The 22734-nt window shown below is 38.3% G+C and overlaps 1 protein-coding gene across 9 annotated transcripts in view; it reads left to right on the top strand.

The window, feature by feature from the left end:
* SPAG9 (sperm associated antigen 9) overlaps positions 1 to 22734 on the top strand; it is a 108445-nt gene that overhangs the window by 64380 nt on the left and 21331 nt on the right. For 4 of the 9 annotated variants that reach the window (XM_048817379.2, XM_048817382.2, XM_048817384.2 and 1 more), the window contains 17 exons: positions 530 to 740; positions 1530 to 1629; positions 2689 to 2810; positions 6427 to 6441; positions 6991 to 7048; positions 8592 to 8744; positions 8827 to 8878; positions 9338 to 9468; positions 12217 to 12273; positions 13386 to 13559; positions 16475 to 16604; positions 17104 to 17196; positions 17647 to 17814; positions 18708 to 18879; positions 20289 to 20516; positions 21073 to 21268; positions 22157 to 22279. In XM_048817379.2, coding sequence (XP_048673336.1) covers positions 530 to 740; positions 1530 to 1629; positions 2689 to 2810; positions 6427 to 6441; positions 6991 to 7048; positions 8592 to 8744; positions 8827 to 8878; positions 9338 to 9468; positions 12217 to 12273; positions 13386 to 13559; positions 16475 to 16604; positions 17104 to 17196; positions 17647 to 17814; positions 18708 to 18879; positions 20289 to 20516; positions 21073 to 21268; positions 22157 to 22279 — 2183 coding nt within the window. The remainder of the gene's footprint in view (positions 1 to 529; positions 741 to 1529; positions 1630 to 2688; positions 2811 to 6426; positions 6442 to 6990; positions 7049 to 8591; positions 8745 to 8826; positions 8879 to 9337; positions 9469 to 12216; positions 12274 to 13385; positions 13560 to 16474; positions 16605 to 17103; positions 17197 to 17646; positions 17815 to 18707; positions 18880 to 20288; positions 20517 to 21072; positions 21269 to 22156; positions 22280 to 22734) is intronic. The other 5 variants (XM_048817381.2, XM_048817383.2, XM_048817386.2 and 2 more) reach the window with 2 other exon arrangements.

Below are 22734 nucleotides of genomic sequence, written 5' to 3' on the forward strand. Positions count from 1 at the left end.
GAAATGATTGATTCCATGCAACCAGCTTGACCAGATTAGTTTTCATATCAAACTGATTTCCTTTCCTTAGACATATTAATATTAATTTTTTGTCTGTCTTAATGTTCAGCAATCACCGTTGTAAATTAGGGTATTATCCATTTTCAATGCTTTTTCTTGAAGTGGTACACGCAGTTTGTTGCCTAAGGAGGCTCAAATAAAGTTCCATTCATACTGTTGATCATCTTCAGTACCTTTTGGAGACTATTTCTTGACCATGCAAGCCAAGTCGTTTTTAGCGTTCTGCTTATTAAAACATATAAACCATAACCCTAAATATTAAGATCACCGAGATGTATCTAATCGCTCAAATTCATATGAGAGTCTGCATATTCTGCCACATCTAAATTAGCGCTTTAACTTGAATGAAATTAACATAGTGAGCACGGGAAATAAGTTCATGCACTAATGCTTTTTCTTCATTTGGAATCCTCCTTGTGTAAACTAATGCCTGTGACAATTGTGTAAACAATAAAATTTTCCATTTTAGGATGAACTTTCTGATGTTAGTCAAGCAGGCTCAAAATCTACTACCCCAGCATCAACAGCTGCTTCAGATGTGCCTGTGTTATCTGCTGAAACTCCCCTGAAAGAGGATAATGAAGAGCTTGCAAAGAGTGCAGATGCACTGAACAAGAAATCAGATGTAAGCAAGCACATTGAAGTGCAGGTAGCTCAAGAAACAAGAACTGTGTCCATCGGTAAGCTGCTGTAACAGTTCAGGCATGTGATGTGCTTGATATGCAATTCAATGCAATGCAGTACAAAGTCAGTCCACGGTGCCTGGAGGGAAAGAAGTATTTGTGTTCATACTTTTGGGAGTGCAGAGTACTGGTGAAGTTGAAATGAGGATCACTACTTACTTGTTGGGCTGTTCACGCCTTATTTTCCATGGAATGTGAAGTATATCTATGTATTAATTACATTCCAGGGTTATTTAAAAAAACTAGGAAGACTAAATGAGCTAATTCCATCTCCCTTCATGAGTTTCCCTTACAGTATATTTTGACTGCTTTGTTCTGTCTGGTTTTAAATATTTGAGGTAATGGTTTTTCCACCACTTTCTTTGGGAGACTATTGCATGGTCTAAGGCTTTGTCTTTACAATATGAATTTTTTACCTATTGCTAATGAGTTGTAGCTGAAGCAGTGCTCAACCTGATTTAGCAGCAAGCAGAGCCAAGTAATGTGTGTTCAGCACCATTTCAGAAAGAACCTGAAATCCGGGCATTGTAAAATTGAATTTTAAATTAAAGTGAAATAGAATTAGTTCATTAGTCCTTCTGTTTTAATGAATGACATCACTTTTTAAACATGTGAGGCCAGTATAGAATGACCAGTATATGAACTCAAGTTCTATACAATTTAGAGGCTTTGCCACAATATATGAAATTTGTCAGGAGGACCCCTGCATGTGACTCTCTTTAAGCCAATAATGTACAGAGCTTTTCTTGTATGTGACTAATATTACTTCCCCACCTCCACCCCCAGGTGCTAATGAAAATGAAGAAAAATCTGAAGTTCAGGCAATCATCGAGTCCACTCCAGAGCTCGATATGGATAAAGACCTCAGTGGATATAAAGGTTCAAGGTAAATTGTATACTGTGACTTGAGTACACAGATTAGGGTTTCAAAAGTTACCACAGTTACTCATTTTGAACTTTTTGGAGTTTTAACAGATTTAGAGCACATGTTGCACAATCAGTTCCCATGACCTCTTTTTTTCTTCCCTGAAGAATTCTTATAACAGCAAGTTTTGTTTTTATTGCTTGCACCCCCAGTCCAGAGCCCTGAGCCCCCCTGCAATCATGCACTAAAAGTTCCATAGTATGCTTACTTCAGAGAGTACTAAGTTTTTGTGGACAAGCTCTTAGTCTCGTAAGCCACTTAGGCACTGTAAAGGGGTTTTCTCACTGCATGAGCACTTCCTTGTGGTCAAGTGTAGTGTAGCAGCTGTTTTCCCCCTATGGTATCACCTGCTGAAGTTGCTCTGTTGGTGCTGTTGTCTCTCTTCTTGCAACTTGGCCCTCTGGCCAGGTCATGCTTTAGTCCACCACTTCCAGGGTAACTGTCTCCAGCCCAGCTATGGTCTAGTGACCTTACAGCAGGTCTTCTGTCTGTCCCTGGGTTCCATGGTCCTTATGTCCCTTATCTCTGGGGGTTTCACACTACCTTCCTTTGTGGCTGGTAGAGGAATGCAGGCCCCCTCTTTACTTTTGGTTGTAGTCCAGGGACCCTGTAGCTGGCAGCCAAGGTCTGTTCCCTCAGACACCTTGCTGCCTCCCTGGGCCACTTTCTGGGGGATAGAAAAGGCAGGGAGTGACTGCAGACTCTGTCCCTGCAGCCCACTTTCTGCTACAAACTTCCTGGCTTTGTCTCTCCCAGGTGCTGCCATGTATGTTAATAGGTCTCTCTGGCTCACATTATCCCCTTCAGGGCCCATATGGGGTACACTCTTCCAACACTGGTACTTAAGAAACGTCCAGCAAGGTTTTCAGTTCATTTCTGTGTTAATGAATGAGCTATAAGCCAAACCATAGAGCAGCCATCTAAAATCACATTTTTCCTTTGCTGTACAACTGTGTGAAATGTTTGACTGATAGTTGGTTCAGTTTTCTGACTTCTAAAAATTTCAATTCTGCTGCTTAGCACTCCTACCAAAGGTATAGAGAACAAAGCATTTGATCGTAATACAGAATCTCTCTTCGAAGAGCTGTCCTCTGCTGGCTCTGGCCTAATTGGAGATGTGGATGAAGGAGCAGATTTATTGGGTAAGACAAGTTAGTTGAAGAAATTATGATGCTAGTGTTTTTATAGCATATTTCTGGTAATTGCAGCTCCCTTTAAATATATTTCCTGAAATACACACTGATTCATTGGATTAAGCTCCGATTTCAGTGGCCTTGAAAGGGTATTAAAGTTCAGTTAAGTTAGTAGAATAAATGTGTGTGCTATTTCATGGTTAGGTTTCTTTAAGTGTGAAAGTTTTTCTTGTTCAAGTGACTTCTGTCAGTATCAAGAAAGGAACAAGAACATTGGAATCAGTCTGTCCACGTTTTGCTAAACCTCTACCACCCTATTCAGCTTCTGTTGTGATGCCTAAATTTTTTGTGGATTAATTTGGATATTACTCAGTGGAGACAGATTCTATTTTCATTGAGGTCCTGAGTCAAGATTACAAATGTAATAGTAAACTTGGTGACTGTTCAAACCCTGATTCACTTCACTTAGGATAATTCTTCTAGTCTCTGCTGCCTGAAGCTGAATAAGGCTCCGTTTTCCTGTACTGATAAATGAAACCATCTCTTAGTTCAATGTGAATTTCCTGTGGTATAGCACACTTTTTAAAAGCACACATTTTAAAATTCAGCCTTTCATAAATTCTTTCAAGTGCTTGGTATTTGAATTGCTCTGTATATGGTATGACACAAGAATGTGTCTACTGCCTCATATATTTAGGATATGTTTCTTACAAAGCAATTCTTTCTCAGTTTTGAACAATCAAATTAACATTGCTTAAAACCTTTTGGGTAACAAATTGGGCCTCACTGTGCTTTTTATATTCATATTTGGAATTTTGCCTATGAAAGAGTTTGTGAAACAAGTTGGTGGTGATTGAGAACCAAACCATTTAGAAACACTTTAGCATCCCCCAGTGTTTAACAAAAAGCAACAACTCAGTAATGACATCTGTGCCATGAAACTTTTGCTGTGGCAAAACAACTGAGCCATTTTTCAGCATCCACACTTTATTTTTTTGAATAGATGGCAGTAGATATTATAGAACATATCTTAGGGCTTGTCTTCACTACCGCGCTAAATCGGTGCCGCTGCAGCGTGTCTGGTGAAGAGACACTATGGCGACGGGAGAGCACTCTGTTGTCAACATAATTATTCACTGTCAACGAGAGGCAGAAGCTATGTCAGCAGGAGAATGTCTCCTGCCAACATAGCGCAGTGTAGAGACCATTTTAAGTAGATGTAAATTGTTGCTCAGGGGTGGTTTTTTCATTTCCCTGAGCAATGTAAATTACATCAACTTAAGCAGTAGTGTAGACAAGCCCTTAGAAGCAGCTGATTTTTGAGTCTGAAAATGAGCTGTGTAGAAAGCATTAAGAGCAGTCTGACTCTCAGACTTCTTATCTAAGGAGGCATGGTGTAGAATTTGCAAGAACCAAACGTATTTTTGTATAGTCTGAATTTCTGGTGATTCACATTGTGCACTTCCCTGAGTATTCCTTGTTTAGTGGGGAAAACTGGATACAGAGTTGCACTGGAACAGATTTTATTTTGAATAGGCAGCAGCAATGCAGGTTGTACCTATTGTTAGCTGCCATTGTCCCTAGTCTGGAAAGACCACCACTAAGGGGAAAAATAGTTCTGTTGTTTTCCTCATACTTGGGACTTCCTTGCTGAGACCACAAGCAATGGTGGAAACTGTTGTGGTGGTTCTTTTCTGTGGTCATCTCTTCCTAGTTTTGGTAGGCATCCATAACTCACTTCACATGTCCTCATACAGTGGTCATTTTTAGTTGCTACTAACATTCTGCATTCAAAAATAGGTCCTTGAGATCAAGTTTCATAGCCCATTAGCAGCAATTTTTAGTGCCTACTCCTAGTAGTAGATCTTACAAAATAGTTATTTAAATCTGTCAGACTTGTCCCCGTATTGGGCACCCCATTTTCCTTGAGCAAAAATTAAAACCCTTTTTAGTCTTCTCATTATTTAGGCAACGTTTATTTTGTTACTTATGTTTAGAGAACAATTCTTTTACTAAGTCTATTCCTATAATATGTGCAATTAGGTTTCTCATGTGTTATGTGGAAATATGTGTTGACCTACGAACTTGATATGATCATATTGGTAGTTTCATTTATGTAGCATTACAGCACATGGATATTTTTGTCTCAGAAGCATACATTTTCATAACTGTTGCATCACACACAAGCCACATCTATTTACAGTGTATTGAGTGTGTTTTTAGTGGATTATTCCATTCTAAATTAATGTTAGCATTGAGTTTCTAGTTCTGTAAAACCTAGTTAATCGGGATTCTATAATCTGTTTTCTCTTGGGCTGCATACCCAGGGGAATATTCTGGTGTGTATGCTTTTAAATACTTTGAAAACTATTGCTTCTACAGTTAGGCATTCCTGGCTGCTGCTTTCATATAATACATTATCTGCATTTTTTCTGCTTGGAAACATTTTTTTTGCCCTTGCTTTCCAGCTGTGATTTATCCACATTCTTGACAATGTAGGGATCCCAACAGTTATTTGCATTTAGTGCAAATCATCCTAGGTACCCTTTTAAAATAGTTCTTCATATATAATTCAGTTTTTAATAATAAAAAAAGGCAAAGCTGTTCTTCAAACAAGCAAAACCTCCTGATTGCAATCCTTGGTTTTCTACAACTGTTGGCAAAGTGAAAATAGCTGTGATAAAATAACCTGTATATTATAAAGGTAACTTACTACTTTCAATCTAAAGTCCAGTGAGCCCTATAAGAGACCTGGTGTTCCCCTTTTAGGGGAATATGATACACTAATCACTCACAAGATTAAATAAACTTCAATTTGCCTATTTTAAACGTTACTTTTTACTATTAAGATTTGTTCATTTTTAATTTTTTTCTTTTTGCTTTATCAAATGTTTTGGAAGATATTACTGTGTTTAGGGAACTTGTTAAAACCAGACGTGCACACTGTTCTTTCAATGAGGGTAATTCCTTAAGATTTTTTTATTTTGCTGTGTAATGCTAACCTCTAATTGCCATAATTGCTCCTATTATCAGTGTGTACATAATGCTGGGCTTGGTTGTCTTGAAAATAATTTGTTGAACAAGACTTACAACTATTATTGCTGTTTCATTTTAAAAATTAAAACAGTACTTAAAATTCTACAGTAGATTCTACTTAAAATATAATAAGCATGCAGACAGTGATGTATAGGAACTTCCTAGAAATAAGAATGAACCTTATGGATGCATAAAACAATTGAAAGCATTTAAACTCAAAACTTGGAATTTTTTTCAGAATCGACTATTTCATCTAAATTTTGCATTGATCGGTTTAGCACTTGTTCCAAATACCATGCTTCTAAAGCGTGTCACAGAAGTGAAGATTACCTTTTGGTTCATTTAAAGCTTTGCTTATACCTGGCTAACTCATTTGGTGATACTCATTTATTTTACTGTCTGTCTTACATATCAATCTGCTTCAAATGATAGAACATTTCATTTCATATTTTCGGTGCTGGCTTTTTTAAATTCACTCTTACAGCTTACAAATCTCTTGATTTGTTATTGCTTTTCGCTCATACTACTCCTTACATTAAATGTTTCTTGTTCTTGTTTTTGCTGTACATGGAATGCATGGGCTATAAAGACCGTAATTTCTTTGGTAAGGTACCATCTGCTTTGGGGAGATCTTCAAGGCTTTCACACTATCTCTGAGCTTTCTTGTTCAGCATGTCCTGTGTGTATTAAAAATGCATATTTTGAACATAAAATATACTCTATAACCTCTTTTGTAGAACGCTTCATTGAATGTGCGCATTGTAAATGGTTAAAAAAAAAATTGTCCATGAATGACATAGATGTTCTATTTGATCTAGTAGTACTTTAACCTTTCCATAAAGCCTGCAATTCATTTGGGGAAAAAACCAGCAGACACTTTGTTGGTCATTAGCCAGGGCTATCTTTGGGCATCACCTGGGAAAGGATGAAAGCAAAGCTAAGTAGAGATGGAAGGGACAAAAAGCTTTAGATAGTTGCTCAGTGGGAGTATTTATGTTGCTTCTGTGAGGTGCTTATATATTCATCTCGTTAGGTAGATAAAGACAAAATGTAGATTAACCATATTTAAATAAAATATTTGAATTTGATTTCTCTGTTGTAAAAATATCCATTCTTTTTTCTGAAATTCATTCACTTACTCTCCCTTGGAAAGGAATGGGCCGTGAAGTTGAAAATCTTATTCTGGAGAACACCCAGCTATTGGAGACTAAGTAAGTGTCAAACTGTAGCTTTTAATTGGGGAGCACTTCCTGCCTCCTCCCTCTGCTCTCACTCTTTTTATCATTTTCCAAAATGGACCGTGCCATATGGGATCACTGACAAATGGTGACACTTTTACTTTAGCATTAAATGGTATATATTAGTATTCAGAGCTACCCGCAATTATGTGTACTATGTCTGGCTCTTTTTGTGAATCACAATGTATTTGATTTTGTCTAGAATGTCACTTCAATCTACTAATTATACTTTTGCTTGGTAGACTTGTATTGCACTCTGCCAGCGTCCTCCATTCCTGTTAGTATGCAGAGTATTTAAAATACAAAAACTTTAATGAGAGAGCAAGAAATCTTGTCCTTTTCAGTAATCTACTAGCTTCCAAGAGCAAAACAAGAACAGTGTGCAGTGCCAACTTTCTAATCCCTGAAAACTGAACACCCCTGCCCTGTCCCTGTGGTCCTCCTCCCCTGGTCACTTGCTCTCTATACCCGCCTCTGTCGCTTGCCCCCCATCCCCTGGGATTCACCTGTTGCCTGCAGAGCTGGGCTGGGAGGAGCTGACATGAAGCCTGCCTGCATGTCCAATCAGGGCATGGCAGGGGCATAGAGCGGGGCTGGGGAGCGAGGCACTGGGAAGGGGAAATTGGGACACAGTGGGGTGGAGGGGGTCCGCAGAGCGAGGCGCTGGGAAGGGGAAATTGGGGCACAGCAGGGCAGGGGGGACAGATAGGTCACCCTTGCCCTCCATGCACAGCACTGGTACCTACTTTGGAGTCAGGTCTGTCAGGCTGCGGGGTGGGAAGAGCAGCAGCAGCTGCTAAGCAGAGGTGCTCTCCAGGAGCTGCTGCTTTTCCCGCCCCGCGGTGGCAGAGGCCAGTTACTGCCAGTTTCCCTTTTCGACTGGACGTTCCAGTCGAAAACCGAACATCTGGCAACCCTACTTTGTAGGTTTTATTGGCAGAGTATGTGTGGCTTTGCTGATATTCTTTCTTTTAGGAATTTTCAGGGCGAAGAGGTCCAGTGTAAATAAAGATTTAAAAAAAAAAATTTTTTTTTAGCCCTAGGAACCTGGCCAGTCTGTTCTCTAATACAGTTGTGCCACTTGGCCACTGTAACTTCCATTACAAGCATGACTGTTGTCAAATATTTTTATTTTTCTGCCTGTTTTGACAAGCTGCTGAAAATGTGTTCCAATTTGGAATTGAAACCAGCTATAGGAATTTATTCGCTATGTAGATTACTTGAATTTGAACTTTAATTTCGTTTGGATGCTTTTATTTCCAGGTTTTTAGCAGCTTTAGAGAGAAGATGGTAACACGTGAAGTCATCTGTTTACAACACAGTGGTGGTGTTGCATGTCATGTACTTTTTAAGCTTGTTTTAGAAAGTTTAGAAACTTCTAGTTGCTGCATACAACATTATCTATTTGGAGGTTTCCCAAGTATAGGAACTAAATTATGCTAGTGTTACAAAGCTATGTGCTGTTAGGTTTCAGTGGAGTTGTTATAAAAATGCATTCCAAATGTTTGTCGCATAGAAATGCGCTGAATGTGGTAAAGAATGATTTGATAGCAAAAGTGGATGAATTGACCTGTGAGAAGGATGTACTGCATGGAGAACTAGAAGCTGTAAAACAAGCCAAGCAGAAGCTTGAAGAGAAGAACAAGGAATTAGAAGAAGAGCTTAGAAAGTGAGTGTTTAGTACTGTCCTCATGAAAGTTTAGCAACATCTGCTAAAGATTCTTTTAGTTATCTCATCTTTTTTTCTTTAGAGCTCGTGCAGAAGCAGAGGAAGCAAGACAAAAAGCGAAAGAGGAGGATGATGTAGGTGTATATTTAACACTAAGTTTGTGTCATGTCCTTTTCTAATATTCTATCTTATTGGTTTAATTCTATGGAACTTACGTGGCTTAATCAAGATATAAACTGTTTTCCATGTGGGAAAGAAGAAAAGTCAAGGGAAACAAAATGTCAGTTTATTTAGACTAACCTGCTTGAATCCTTTCCTGCCTCCTGTTCCCTTTAGTGAACTGGTTTTGACTTAGTTTCCACTGGCTATTTATTGATTTCTGGTTGGAGTTCATGGTGTTGTCTTAGGCCTACAGAGCCCAAAACTGTTTGAATCCTGGCTACCCAGCTCTTGCCTTGTGCAGTTCAGTGGCATTTGCAGTCATCCAAGACGCTTGAGCTAATTCCCCTGTTTTCTAAGCAGAAAGTGGTGGCTGACCTCATGCCCCTGATATTCCTTTGTAGTTCTATAAGCTTGTTTTTCTGTATGTGCAGAGTGATGTTCCCACTGCTCAGAGGAAACGTTTTACCCGTGTTGAAATGGCCCGTGTCCTGATGGAAAGAAATCAATATAAAGAGAGGCTGATGGAGCTTCAGGAAGCTGTGCGATGGACTGAAATGATAAGGTAAGTGACCTAAGATCCTTTGATATTCCTTTCGTATTGTTAGCAGATTGATTTCTGGGGAGCGGTGTGGTGTGGTGGATAGGACACTAGGTGGTAACCAGGAGACCTGGATTCTGTTGCCGGATTTGCCACTGACCTATGGTTAACATGGGCAAGTCACTTCCCCTCTCTGGGCCTCTGTGTACCCTTTTGCTGTTTCTTATCAAATTAGACCCTGATCCTGTAAAGATTTAAGCAAGTATGAAACACATACCATTGAAGCCAAAGGGGGGGACTCTGAGTCCTTGCAATGTTAAGTGCATCATAAGTCTTTTCAGCCTTAGACTGTAAAGGTTTTTGGGGCAGGAATAATTCTCTTACTGTGTGTTTGTACTCCGGTCTTCTAAGACAGGCATACAAACAATAAAATAAGATTGGTCTGGTCTGTGGCCCAGATGTGATCATTAAATCAGAATTGGTTGGTCAGCTCAAGTAAAAGGTAATTACTATAACTTTTTGAAAGGGTGCAAGAATTGTCAAATTTAAGAAATAAAGACTGGGAAATAGAAGCTGCCAGGCTTTCTGGTCAATATCAATACCAGCATGGAGTCCTGAAATTGACAAGACAGCCAACAGCTGATGTAAGTAATGCAGTGTCTAGACAGACACTGTGTCACCCTATCTACAGGGACATAAGCCCTATGCCTTTCATGGAGGTGGAGTTATGTCGGTGTAGTAGGGGACTTACATTGGTGGGACACTGCTGCAGTGTGTACACTGACATAATTAGGTCGGTGTAAGCTGCCTCACATTGACCTAACTGTGCAGTATAGACCAGGCCTAAGACTCTATTTAACTTACAATATTGCGGATTCCACAGTATTAGGTTTCCACTGCAGTTTTGAGAGCAGGAGCCCCGTTGTGGGGCTGACAGTGGCAGCTGCCCTGGAGCTGAGAGCTGGAGCCCCTGCTGTCACACCCAGGCCCGCACTCTCAGTCTCTGGCAGTCGACAGCAGAAAATTTGCAGGAAAACAATAGACTTTATTCCCGCAAATAATAAGGTCCATTATTACTTTTCTGCAATTTTCCATGCAGATTGCAAGACTTGATTGCAAGTCAGCTTCAATTTTTTGACAATCCTCCTGTAATTTAAGTAGGGCTTTAATTATAACATATTAGGTATGTGAGCCATTTTGACTCCAAAACTTGGTGGGAAACAGCATTTCCTCAGGTAGAGATGGCTCATTTTTCCATGGCTACTCTCTGTAATAGAATTCTGCTCCCTCTTTCTTCTTCCTTCCCACACCAGTAGTTGGCTTGCTTCAGGAAAAAGTCATTTTGTCACCAGCTAAATCCTAAGGAGTAAATTAGACACTGACAGGTAAGTTAAAAACAAACTGCAAGGTTTTGTTTAAAAGTGGAAATCTAAAATTTAAAAAGGAAACCCAAGAAAAATCATTGCAGTAAAAAAAAAAAACCCAAAAACAAGTTGTTGCATTTCACCTGGGTGGTTTCTTTATATACATTGTAAGCTCTTTACCCCCAAAGTCTTGTGTCTCAAATATGTGAAGAGCACCCACTGCTCTTTTGAGCTCTCCTTATGTTCTCTCGCCATCACTTCCCTTCCCTCCCTTTGCTTCCTCAGACCCACTGACATCTGTACAAAATAGATTTAAGCACCTTTCTCTCAATTTACTGTTAAGGAGTCTCTTTTACAAGTTACAGTGGAACCCTGTTTATCTGATCTGGTTGGGAACGGGGCCAGATTGGATAATCAAAAATTTGGACAATCAGGAGAATGGGCAAAGAGCTTTCTATCCGTTATTTTAAGATGCGGAGTTGCTTTTAAACTAGCTGGCCCCTCCTGGAAAAGCATTAAAACATACCCCCCTTCTTATCTGTTTATCTACTTAACAATCATACAGACCCCTAGTTCTTGCAAACAATGTTTTTGTTCATGTATTAACAAGAAAACAGATGAGTTTTTTAACCATCTGTACACGTATTGATCATTTTTACTCTTTTTAATCCTGAACATTATAGTGTTTCTTAACCTTTTTGTAGCAATTGTCTTGGGCCGCACACCACAGTGGCCTCACAATGCTAAGTTACATGTTTCAGCTCCCCCTGGCAGGGCACGGGCTATCAGTTCCGGGCAGCAGGGCTGAAGGGTCAGTTTCCCACATTCCTGTATGTGTGCTGGTGGTTTGGTTAATACAGAAAGATGGATAATAGAGGTTCAGATATATGGGGTTGTACTCGAATTGATAAAGTACAATGTTCTTTGATTTCTGGTGCTGAAAGTGAACATTAGTTGTTTGTCTTCTCTAAAGATTTGAGAATTATCATCCCAAATTCTTTAAAACTAGTGTTTAAAAAAAAATAAAAAATAAAACCCACCCCAAACCTGAAAGTTTCTCTTTTCAAAAGGTTGCTTGGAGCAGTATTCACTGCTGTTACTGTGCCTTACAGAATAACACTGTAAATAAAACTGGTATCTAAGACTAGGGAAGTAAGAATGGAGGGTGCTTATTAACTTACTTACTGAAAGGAGAGCACTTTTCAATTGCAGCTGAGTTTAAATGGGAAAACTAGTGTCTGACTTGAGAGATTTTTCTGCATCTATGCAGGTGTTAACACCTTCAACTTCTATCTCCATGACTCAAGGCAGAGCCTTATACTTAAATACCAGAGTTGTGTGTATTCCCATACACCTTACCTTTTGTATTATTGCTTATTTAGTAAACTCAGTATTCCTTTTTCTTTAGAGCATCAAGAGAAAATCCAGCCATGCAAGAAAAGAAGAGATCAAGCATTTGGCAGTTGTAAGTACTGAAATACAGGCAGATACTGCCAAAAATCTCCAAGCATTTGGTATTAATGCTTTTTGTATGTCAGTTTAATTGTTTTGTTTTGGGGATAAATATGTTTAAAGTGCTTCTCTTTTTGGTACCTAGCATGCCAGCTCGGTAAGGCTGTTCTCAAAGACAAAATGTGTCATAAGCTGTATCCCATAATGAACAGTTGTGCACTTACTGTAGTTAGATACTAATGTGCTTCAAAGTAAGGGTACAATATTTTTTTATCAGAAGATGAACCAGGTTCTAAATACAGTGATTCTGAACATTTTTGTAACTTACTTTAATGATAAAAAAAAGAAATTTGAATGTTTGTGGTTTGCATATAATTTCAACACTTTTTTATTTTCCACCTGAAATAATGTTTACTGATTGTTTTGACATTTAATTTTTTTAAAGAATAAACATAAACTAAAAAAGGGAGATAAATGTTGAAATCCCTGTAAATCTTTTTTTTTCTTTTAAGTGTTAATGGCTTAACTGGTAATAGTTCATCTCTGGTCTGGAAGGTTTGTAGGTTCACTGGGCTAGAGGGTTTACATGAATAGAAGGTTGTGGATTCACCAGGATTTGAGCTTACCTGCAGTTCCTCACCACTCAGCTAATGTACTCTTTAAGACTTTTCTTCAGCTAAGAACATAAGCTACCTTTTGCCCATTTTGTGGTGGATGTTCAAGTGAAACTTAAGATCCGGTCTTCCTTTAAAGGAAGAGGCTGGGATAATACCACTGTTTGAATTAACATGCCTTCTCTTATTAACACAGGTTCACATTATGGCTGTGTAAGCTATTGCTAAACACATAATAGCTGCTCTGTTTGGTTCCACTCCCTTCCAACCATTGTAATACATTGATTTGAGCAGTGTAGTGTGCACAATGCTTTGAGTACAAAATAGGGTGACCAGATGTCCAACTGTTATCGGCACTGTCCTGATATTAGGGGCTTTGTCTTATATAGGTGACCTATTACCCCTTCTCCCCTCCTAGTCCTGATTTTTCACTTATCTGTTCACCCTAGTACAAAAGGAGGTCAGTTTTTTGTTGGATGCATACAGACTTGTCACGTCTTTTGTCTTTCAGTTTCAGCAGACTGTTCAGTTCATCAAGCAATACTGCTAAGAAACCAGAACCACCTGTTAATCTTAAGTATAATGCTCCAACTTCACATATTACTCCATCAGTCAAGAAAAGAAGCAGCACCTTATCTCAACTACCTACTGACAAATCTAAAGCCTTTGACTTCCTCAGTGAAGAGTAAGATACATTTTTATTTTCCCATTGTAACTTTTATTAATCAACTAATTTGTTCATTAATAATCTATAATAAATATACAAGTAAAGATTATATCAAGTCACCAGAAAGGCAGACAGGATAAAAAAAAATCAATAGCATTAATGTGAACAGTCAACTGCAAGTATATCCAATTATTTCTTGGCGTGAACATGTCAAAGAAGATACTCATGAAATCAGCATTATGAAAATTGCAATGTGTAGAGTGATGGCTACATGTAAGAGATGGCATGGGTGACATTGCTATTTTCAAGTGTTGCTCCCTCAAAAAAATTACCTCTAGGCAATGGAGAAATATTTAGCTCTCAGAAGAATGTTTTAAGTACAGTAGAACCTCCCATTTATGAACCCCAGAGTTACAAACGGACCAATCAACCACATACCTCATTTGAAACTGGAGGTATGCAGTCAGGCAGCAGCAGAGATGGAAAAAAAGCAAATAGAATACAGTACCATTAATCATAAACTACTCAAAGGAAAGTTTAAAAAAAAAAATTGACAAGATAAGGAAACTGTTTCTGTGCTCCTTTCATTTAAATTAAGATGGTTAAAAGCAGCATTTATCTTCTGAATAGTGATGTTTCAAAGCTATTTTAAGTCAATGTTAAGTTGTAAACATTTGAAAGATCTATAACGTTTTATCCAGTTATGAACATTTCAGAGTTATGAACAACCTCCATTGTGAAATTTTAAGGTTCTACTGTATGAGCATCATATGACTTTCAACAAAATACTGTTCCAGCAGTGTCTTTATAATTAATAATATATCTCTACACAAGAAATATTTTATAATTAAGCAAAAAGAAAAGGAGTACTTGTGGCACCTTAGAGACTAACCAATTTATTTGAGCATAAGCTTTCGTGAGCTACACTCACTCCATCGGATGCATATTCATGAAGTACCAATGAAGTGAGCTGTAGCCCATGAAAGCTTATGCTCAAATAAATTGGTTAGTCTCTAAGGTGCCACAAGTACTCCTTTTCTTTTTGCGAATACAGACTAACACAGCTGTTACTCTGAAACCTTTCATAATTAAGGATTATATGATTAAAGGGAAAAATACATGTTAGTGCTAATAAGATCAATGTATTTCAGTTTGTAAATTTACAGTAGAAAATGTCTTGGATAACAAAATATAAACAAAGCAGTTAAATATAGTACTGTTTTAGAGACTTGTTTATATAGCTGATTTGTTCTGTTAATATCCATGCACAAGGAGGTTTTAAGGTAAACAAAGCATGTAAAATATTTGATAAATCTAGGAAATTAAAAAAGGAATCTCTGCATTGTTTATAAAAATCCAATTTGAGCACCCATCACAGTATATATAGTGATCGTAACTAGCTCAGTAATAAAACAGAGACAAAATTAGAGACCAGCCAGAACAAAAACATATATTGGTGCTTATGTAATTTATGCCAGTAAAGTTCTTTCATTTTTCATCAGATGAAATGATTTAAGTGTTGGTATGAATTTTGTGTAGAACAGTTTTGTGCCAGAAGCAGGGAATGAGTGACAGGATGGATCACCTGATGATTACCTGTTTGTTCCCTCTGGGGTACCTGGTACTGGCCACTGTCGGAACACAGGATACTGGGCTAGATGGACCTTTGGTCTGACCAAGTATGGCCATTCTTATGTTCACCCTTGCCCTAACTGGATGCATCTTGCATGCCCACAAGGGACACTGTTGTGTTGGCCTGTTGCTTCTCTTCTTTTGCTTTCATTTTTAGTACAAACTCTTTAGCTTCCTTCTCCAAAGCTACATGGTAAAAGAACACTTAAGTTAAAAATAACATTTCCGGATGAAAATGTTGTATCTACTATTGTTAAAAGTAATCACAAAGGTTACTGTAATTCAAACGTTTTTAAAAAATCTGTGTACTTGGTGTATTTGACAGCATTTTGTGTGCAGTCACTTTCATTTGCCTTTCCTCAAGCTCTGCAAAAGGGTGTTTACCAGTAAAAGCAGTGGGAAAGCTAAAGCTGAAGAGTCAGGAGGCAGGGATGGGTCACAGAGTGGGAAAATGGGAAGAGGAAGAAGAGTGGGCCTGACCAGATGATGATTAATGATGCTCTCAGCTGCCAACAAAACCCTTCCAAATGTGAACAGGAAACAAAAAAACCCTATACATTTTAAGGAACTTAAAAAAATAGTGATGTACTGTTTCTGTGGTCTCTACCAGATAACTGAATCCCCTCTCCTCCTCCTCCAATTGGCAATTTAAAGTTCACAGTAGTCTTTGAATATATTCCTTTTTGAGCTCATTGGGAGAAAGCAGAAATAGATTTAATTATCACAGAATCATAGAACTGTAGGGTTCAGAGAGGTAGCCATGTTAGTCTATCTCAGCAAAAACAACGAAGAGTCCTTGTGGCACCTTAGAGACTAACAAATTTATTTGGCCATAAGCTTTTGTGGGCTAGAACCCACTTCATCAGATGCATGGAGTGGAAAATACAATAGCAGGTATAAATACACAGCACATGAAAAGATGGAAGTTGCCTTACCAAGTGGGAGGTCAGTCTAACGAGACAATTCAATTAACAGTAGTAAACAGTAATACCAAGGGAGGAAAAATCAGTTTTGTAGTGGTAATGAGAACTGTAGGGCTGGAAGGAAGCTCAAGAGATCATTTAGTTCACTGCACTGCACTGAGGCAGGTTTAAATCGAAGTATACCATCCTTGGCTCAGACTAACAAATGTAGCATTTTTCTTTTACTGTAATAAATAGCTCTGAAAATAGTTTGGATTATGTTTACCCTCAGTAGTTTAGGGGTCAGCTTCTGCTATGGCATACCTACACATTAAAAGAACTTATTAGGAGAAGGGGGATGAATTGTATTTGAAAAAAAAAAATCCATTTTCACTCTAGATCTGAAGCCAATTTAGCCTCACGCAGAGAACAGAAACGAGAACAATACCGCCAAGTGAAAGCACACGTTCAAAAGGAAGATGGTAGAGTGCAAGCTTTTGGCTGGAGTCTGCCTCAAAAATACAAACAGGTATTGTGGTTATGACTTCTTCTAGGGCATTTATCCAGTAACTATTATTTATGATTATTGTTCAAGTAATAAAGCTCCATAAAACTGTGGTGTTTGATGTTAGTATATTATAGCTAGTTGTCAGATAGCTTTTTAAGAAGTCTGCTTTCTGAATTAGTACCTTGAGAAAGCAGTGTTAGTCATCCAACTGAAGGACAAGGGCAACTCTCTGTAGAAGAAACTTTTTTTTTTTAAAACTTTAGTAAGACTAGAGCATTAATTTTCAGGAAGGCTGGGACCTCCAGGCTCAGTCCTTTAAAAGAGAATATGATTTCAACATTATTTAAAAAGGCATTGAAATGTTTTTGTTATCTTTGTTTCCTTTGAGTGGTGCTGACCAAACTATGGGCCATGAACCAAACCAGCCCTCAGCCATGGCAAAATATTGTTCTGCATGCTGGACAAGGTTCACAAACAACGATTTTTTTTTAGGGAAAAGTGTCATTTTTTTTCTTTTTAGGTAGCAAATGGTGGTCAGGGTGATAACAAGATGAAGAATTTGCCCGTGCCTGTCTATCTGAGACCCTTAGATGAAAAGGATACATCTATGAAGGTAGGACTTCCAGAATTATGAGAATTAGAGGGTATAGCCCTTGATGGAGGACAGTGAGACATTGAACTGGTAACTTTCTTGATCTGAAACCTAAAATATTGAATGACTTTTCTTACCCGTTTAGGTAATTAAGCTGGGTGTCTAAAGCAAATGTGTGATACAGAATGCACACTGCAGCGGAATCGTACTTATGCAACGTTACACTCATGCTCTTTCTAAAAATTGCCGCCTTAAGAATAATGGATTCATTTTCTCTGCTGCTATGTCTTCCATAAATTGTACTGTAAAAAAAATTATACTTGACTCCCCCAAAATCAATTTGCATTCTTAACAATGTGCTGTTATTTTCTTGCACTGTTGTATCCTACATAGTTAGTTCCTTTCTTATTTTTATAAGCCAAAAAAGCCAAGTGTTTTGCAAGTAAAAGGCTCAAATTCTTCTCTTTCAAGCTTTGGTGTGCTGTAGGGGTGAACTTATCAGGAGGGAAGACAAGAGATGGAGGCTCTGTGGTGGGTGCCAGTGTATTCTACAATGATGTAGCAGGTTCGGATGCAGATGGGAACAAGCACCGAACAGGATCTCAGAGTAGCTTAGATAGACTAGACCAGGAACTCAAGGTAAGATCAGTTCTGTTATATAATGTTGAATATTTAAGAGCATATTTAAACATTACCTTAAATAATACTTAATTGGTAATCAGTTCTGCTATTCAGCAAAGGATAAGCAAGTTTTCTCAGGTAGAATTGAAATGATGATCGAGACAAAAAACCTGGTGCTTTGTATTGAATCCACCTACTGAAATAAATATTCATGTTTTGTCTGAGATTTACAGGCTCTGAGGTAAATCTAAATAAATAGCTAAGTATTTTTACACAATCTGTGTAGTTACTTGAGAGAGATACCAGCATTGCCAACTTTCACAATTCTATCATGACTCCACATTTTTTGTGTATTTCTTAAAGTTCCAGCTTCTGAAATCAAGAGATTGCACGAGAATGTTTTCATTTTAAAAAAAGGTTTCTATCCTGAATGATTGCAAGTAAAACATGAAGACTTCCTCAGCAACTAGAAAGCAAAGAAAAGTCAACTTACTTTTTAAAATTCTCATGATTTTTCAACTGAATCTCATGATGCTTTGGGGCCTGACTCACGATTATTAAACACTTGAAGTTGGCAATACTGAGAGCTTGCAGACATGTAAATATAACTCTTCTTCTGACACCACCTGTCTTAGATTAGTCACTAGATAAAAATTACAGTTCTCTGTGTAGTTCCATTACTTTTCATTTACTCATGTATGGAACGTAAGTTTTATACCTTCCTTGTGCATCCAGGAAACAAAGTCCAAGTTCGCTTTCCTTTTGTTTTATAATCGTATTAAACGTATGCCTAGCTGTCCAGTATGAGTTTTACATACTGTATGGGTATATAACTTTAAAACTGATGCCACCTGCTCCCTTCTAGTATATTAGTACATCCGCTGTTGGTTGGTTTGTTTTTGCTCTTGCAGGAGCAGCAGAAGCAGCTGAAACATCAGGAAGAATTATCCAGTCTAGTCTGGATCTGTACTAGCACACACTCTGCTACAAAAGTGATCATTGTGGATGCTAACAAGCCAGGAAACATCCTAGACAATTTTATTGTTTGCAATTCTCACGTTCTTTGTATTGCTAGCATTCCAGGTAAGAGAATCAGCCTGTCCTTGGTGCCAGTTGACTTCCCTTAGAGTGGTGAGTGTTCATCTCAGAAAATTAGAGCCAGAATGTTTTAGACACAACAAGCTAAAAGGATACAAGTTCTGTGATTAATCATCTTGATAAAAATACACGGTAGCTGACAGCATAGCAAACAACATAGCTGAGGGGAAACTGGGTTTAATCTTACATCAGTCCTGTGCCAATTTTCTACCACCTCTGATCCTGGAATTGGCCATTATCATAAGTTAGAGAGCCCTTAAAACACCAATGCAGGAATGTGACTTAATAGGACCAATAATCTGGCCCGCTATCTTCCAATACTCCAGTTTAGAGGTAAATAGTCTTTTCAGTAGTAGGAGTATTCCATAATCTCCACGTTTAAAGTATGGTTCTAATTTTATAATCATTATTGAGATAGAGATGTATGATCCTTTTTATAGGAGACAATGAGATCCCTCCCCAAGGAGCTTTATCTTTTAGCATTTAATCAATGGTCCAATTAGGAGACAATAGGTGTGTAAGGAGGGTATAGAAAACTAGGTGGATGCTATACTTCAGGAGGTGAGGTTGGTTGCTTTGTGTGCATCCTGTTAACTCATTTTATAAAAATCTGTTAAAAATTAGCCACCAGTGGAGGGTTTGTGCTAGTAGGCTTTAAAAAAGCAAGTTCCTTTGAGTGGAGGTTTGAGTGAGAGTGCCAATGTAGCACAGTAAAATCAAGTGGTAGCCTGGAAGCAAGATATGAAGGTGCATATGTGAGATGAAGGGAGGGTGTGTTTAGACATGAGATTCTGGGAAGAACAGAATGTGCAGGAGACTGTAGAAAGGCAAGTTAGAGGAATGGAGTTGTGTAGACCTTGAAAGTCACAGGAAGATGAACTTGCTCTGTTGGAACTGCTTCTTGAATTAGCCTGCGTATGATGATTCTTACTATTGGGATTGTCTTGAATGATACATATTTCAAACAATGTATCATACAAAACAAAAGCAACATTCTTATCTCTGGAAATGAGCTATTATATGCATAAATTTAAATCAGAACAAACAGAATTAGAGGAGGGTCTGTTAACATTTTCCCCGTATTATCAGCATCTGTTTCTACTTTTAACCTGGCTGCAAAGTTTTGATCAAACAGAAACCTGACGTACAAGGTACAAGCATGCAGCACTTCTTTAAATCACTTTGTCCACTTTTAATTTAAAGGATGGTTTAAGATGCCTTTTCATGTTATGTCATTAATAGGATGTCATTTATAGGATGTTCTACTCATGTGACTCTCAGGCACTGTAGACTGTAAATATCTTTTATTGTCTAACTTGGATCTTATTGCTTGATAGATTATGCACTGTTTTACTGTAGCCAAGAAATTATATGAAGCTTAATCTGCCTTTCAGGGGCTAGAGAAACAGATTATCCTGTAGGAGAGGAAGGGTCACAAGAAGCAGACTCCAATCAGGTGGACAGGACCTCTTTGTGTGGAAGTATGACCAGCAACAGCTCAGCAGAAACTGATAGCCTATTAGGAGGAATCACAGTGGTTGGTTGTACTGCAGAGGGTATTACAGGATCTCTCATAACGCACAATGCTAATGGTGCCTCATCTGTGACAGATAAACAGCCAGGTATGAAAATATTCATCCATGTATGTTTAGAGTTTTAAGTGGGAATACAGGGTAAGTTATCAAGAGCATCAACACAAATTGAATAGACCTGCACTGAAGGAAGAGGAGGATGCTAACTTCAGCCTCTGGAGATGTGCTCTGCCATGGGAAGTCAAGTAGTCTGTCTTTGCCTCAGTTCCCCATCTGTAAAATGGTAATAGTATTGGTTCTCTACCTCACAGGGATGTCAGACTAAAGGTCCCAAAGGCTGTGAGGTGTTCAGATGGCAATAGGGATAACGTTAAGTACCTCAGATAGAGAAATAAAATAACAGAGGAGAGATGGGTTGAGAGAAACCTGGAGAGAGCGTGCATTCAGTCAAAAGCTGTCTTTTCATGTCCTTCAATTACATATCCTTTCCCATTTAATGTGGGCTATTCAGTGGAAGCCGAAGGAATAGCCTATCACATAGGGAAACAGAAGGCAAAGAATTAATAGTAATTTGCCCGTGCACTTGCCCCGGTGTCTATACAGACTGGTATCAAGTTAATTTTTAACTGAAATATTTGTTTCATAGAAACTGCAGCTGAAAGTCATGTGGTAGATGAAAATGTTCCAACAGCAGAGGAAGCAACGGAGGCGACAGAAGTCAGTGCTGGGTCAGGAGACGATTTAGCTGATCCAGCCCAAACTGGAGTGTATACAGAGCATGTCTTCACAGATCCTTTGGGGGTGCAGAATACAACAGAGGGTTCTCCAGTATACCAGTCTAGGTACATGGCCAATATCCACACCATTAAAATTTATTAAAATTCATAAATATACCATTTTAGAGTACTATTGAGACAAAGGTTCAGATATTTGTAAAGCACTTGAGGCCCTCATTTGGAAGGCACTATATAACTGAAGGGTTTCAAGGTGTGCGTGTAGATTAAGCTTTACACAATAGTTATGCAGAACGTCTTGCACTAGTTTCTCTAAAGTGATCTCGAGTGAGAATGAAGAGTAGTTTCAATGTAACTTCATTATGTTTTCTACGCTTTTCTACGCAGTTACTTCCAAAAGGGAGTGTGTTAATCTGTGTTTTAATTTGTTCCTTTCAACCCACCATTTCAGCAAACTGCTGGTGTTGTTCAGCACCTGGTGTACTCATTGGTATCACACTTGCTCTATTATTCATGTCTGTCACTTGGCTCTTACATTTGTATGGGAACAAATGTAACTTGCCTCTTTCCCAGTCCAGCCAACTGCTGTGCAGTAGCTGTGACAGTTGAGGGAAAACTTGAATGAGGTTTGTAGGAGTCGTTTATAAATGTAATAAAAAAAAGTTGGAACATTTCTGAGATTTTTCAAGGCCTTCAGCTATTCACATGAGCTTCCGCCTGGTGTGTGTATGTATGGGAGCAGAATAATGGGGCTGAATGCAATTTCTCATTCCTTGTAAAAAGTAGATATCCTCATGAAATAATTGACTCTAAAAAGGTGTTCATTTCATTCGTACGATTGGTATACTTAATGGGATTCTTACTCTGCTTTAGATACACTTCTAATACACTGGATATTTAAACATTTAACAGATTTGAATTTGGTATCTGGGTTATAGTCTGAGCAGTCTGTGCATTTGTTCAGAGTATTTTTTATCATTTTACCATTTTTCTCAGTAGTGAGTCAGACTTGTGTAAAGATGTGGTAGAATTGCCAAATGAGCAAGATCTAGTGAGAGAAGAAGCACAGAAAATGAGCAGCCTTTTACCTACAATGTGGCTTGGAGCACAGAATGGATGGTAAGAAAATGCTAATTATAAAACTACTAAATTAAGAAGAAAGCAAGGAAGAATATTCTGAACCAAAGCTGCAGTAGTACCTTTCAGTGTGCCTTGGCGTTATAGAACATAGGGAATGTATTGTTCTGCAGTGTAATATACTGTACTATATATTGTAGGAGTTTAACAAATCTATCTTTTTCAGAACAAAATTAAACCGTTATCTCTGACATGTCTCTCTAGAAAAGCCTTTTTTTATTGAAAGAAATATGGTACTATCTGAGGGTTCTGTAGTGCTGAATGTCAGATCACTAGGATCATTTACTATCCCAGTTACAGGCTCTGTGGATAGATGTTTAGTAATGTTTTGGGCAGCCTAGCAATGCTGCAGTTATCAGTGAGGTTTTTTTTCCCCTAGTTAAAGCTTTACCCTGGCCAAAATTGATTAAAACTATTGTATTGTCTCTGAGATATTA

Source organism: Caretta caretta, chromosome 14 (genome assembly GCF_965140235.1).
Source record: "Caretta caretta isolate rCarCar2 chromosome 14, rCarCar1.hap1, whole genome shotgun sequence".
Taxonomy (NCBI): Eukaryota; Metazoa; Chordata; order Testudines; family Cheloniidae; genus Caretta; species Caretta caretta.